The following is a 761-nucleotide window of genomic DNA, read 5'->3' as shown; positions in this document are numbered from 1 at the left end:
CCCAGCATAAAGATGAAAAGGTTTTGATGATGTAATGTTCTGTATTTATCAGACATCAGAAATCTGTGTAGATGGACTAGTAAACTTTGTGAGGTTAAAGTAGGTATAATGTCAGCTGTTGGTGTATCTGGTAATATAAGCAAGTGTATGATTACATGTATAATGTTCCTTTATTAAAGAGAACTTTCTTTCCATAGGTTGTCACAGGTGGACACTACGACGTTGATGTCCTTGTTGAGGGACCTGCACGACAAATTTTGTACCGTGAAATTAAACAACAGTATGGTCAGTTCCAGTTCACTCCAGACCATACAGGGACGTATCAGGTAAGGTGTTGAACTTTTATCTGATTACCTGTCAGAGTTATGGGTTACTATTGGGAAACTTTGATTCTTCAGTAAAATTACAATTCTATGTTGCCAAGTTTTAATAAAACTTTGCAGATGAATTAGTTTGGTAATATCTAGTTTAATTATATATATATTTTTTGTTCTGGCACTAATTATATCTTTTTGTTGTTAATTACACAGGTGTGCTTCAGCAATGAGTTTTCAACCTTTAGTCACAAACTCATCTACGTAGATTTTCAAGTGGGCGATGAGCCACAGCTTCCAGGTGTTGGGGAGCATTTCACTGCAATGACCCAGGTGAGTGTTACCCGATTTTCTCAGTAGGTGTGCTGTTTTTGTAAATCCTTGTGGTTTTTGTAAATGTATTTTTATAGACTCATATTTCTCTGATTAAGGTCTGTTCTTTGAAGG

The 761-nt window shown here is 35.9% G+C and overlaps 1 protein-coding gene across 1 annotated transcript in view; it reads left to right on the top strand.

Annotated features, from left to right (window-relative positions):
• LOC119589222 (transmembrane emp24 domain-containing protein 7-like) overlaps positions 1-761 on the top strand; it is a 9,685-nt gene that overhangs the window by 7,162 nt on the left and 1,762 nt on the right. Inside the window, exons 2-3 of the mRNA XM_037937826.1 lie at positions 198-326; positions 531-647. Coding sequence (XP_037793754.1) covers positions 198-326; positions 531-647 — 246 coding nt within the window. The remainder of the gene's footprint in view (positions 1-197; positions 327-530; positions 648-761) is intronic.

The sequence above is a fragment of the Penaeus monodon genome, chromosome 25, assembly GCF_015228065.2.
Source record: "Penaeus monodon isolate SGIC_2016 chromosome 25, NSTDA_Pmon_1, whole genome shotgun sequence".
NCBI lineage: Eukaryota > Metazoa > Arthropoda > Malacostraca > Decapoda > Penaeidae > Penaeus > Penaeus monodon.
The sequence above is the reverse complement of the archived record's forward strand: the minus strand, read 5'-3'. Positions and strand labels throughout refer to the sequence as shown.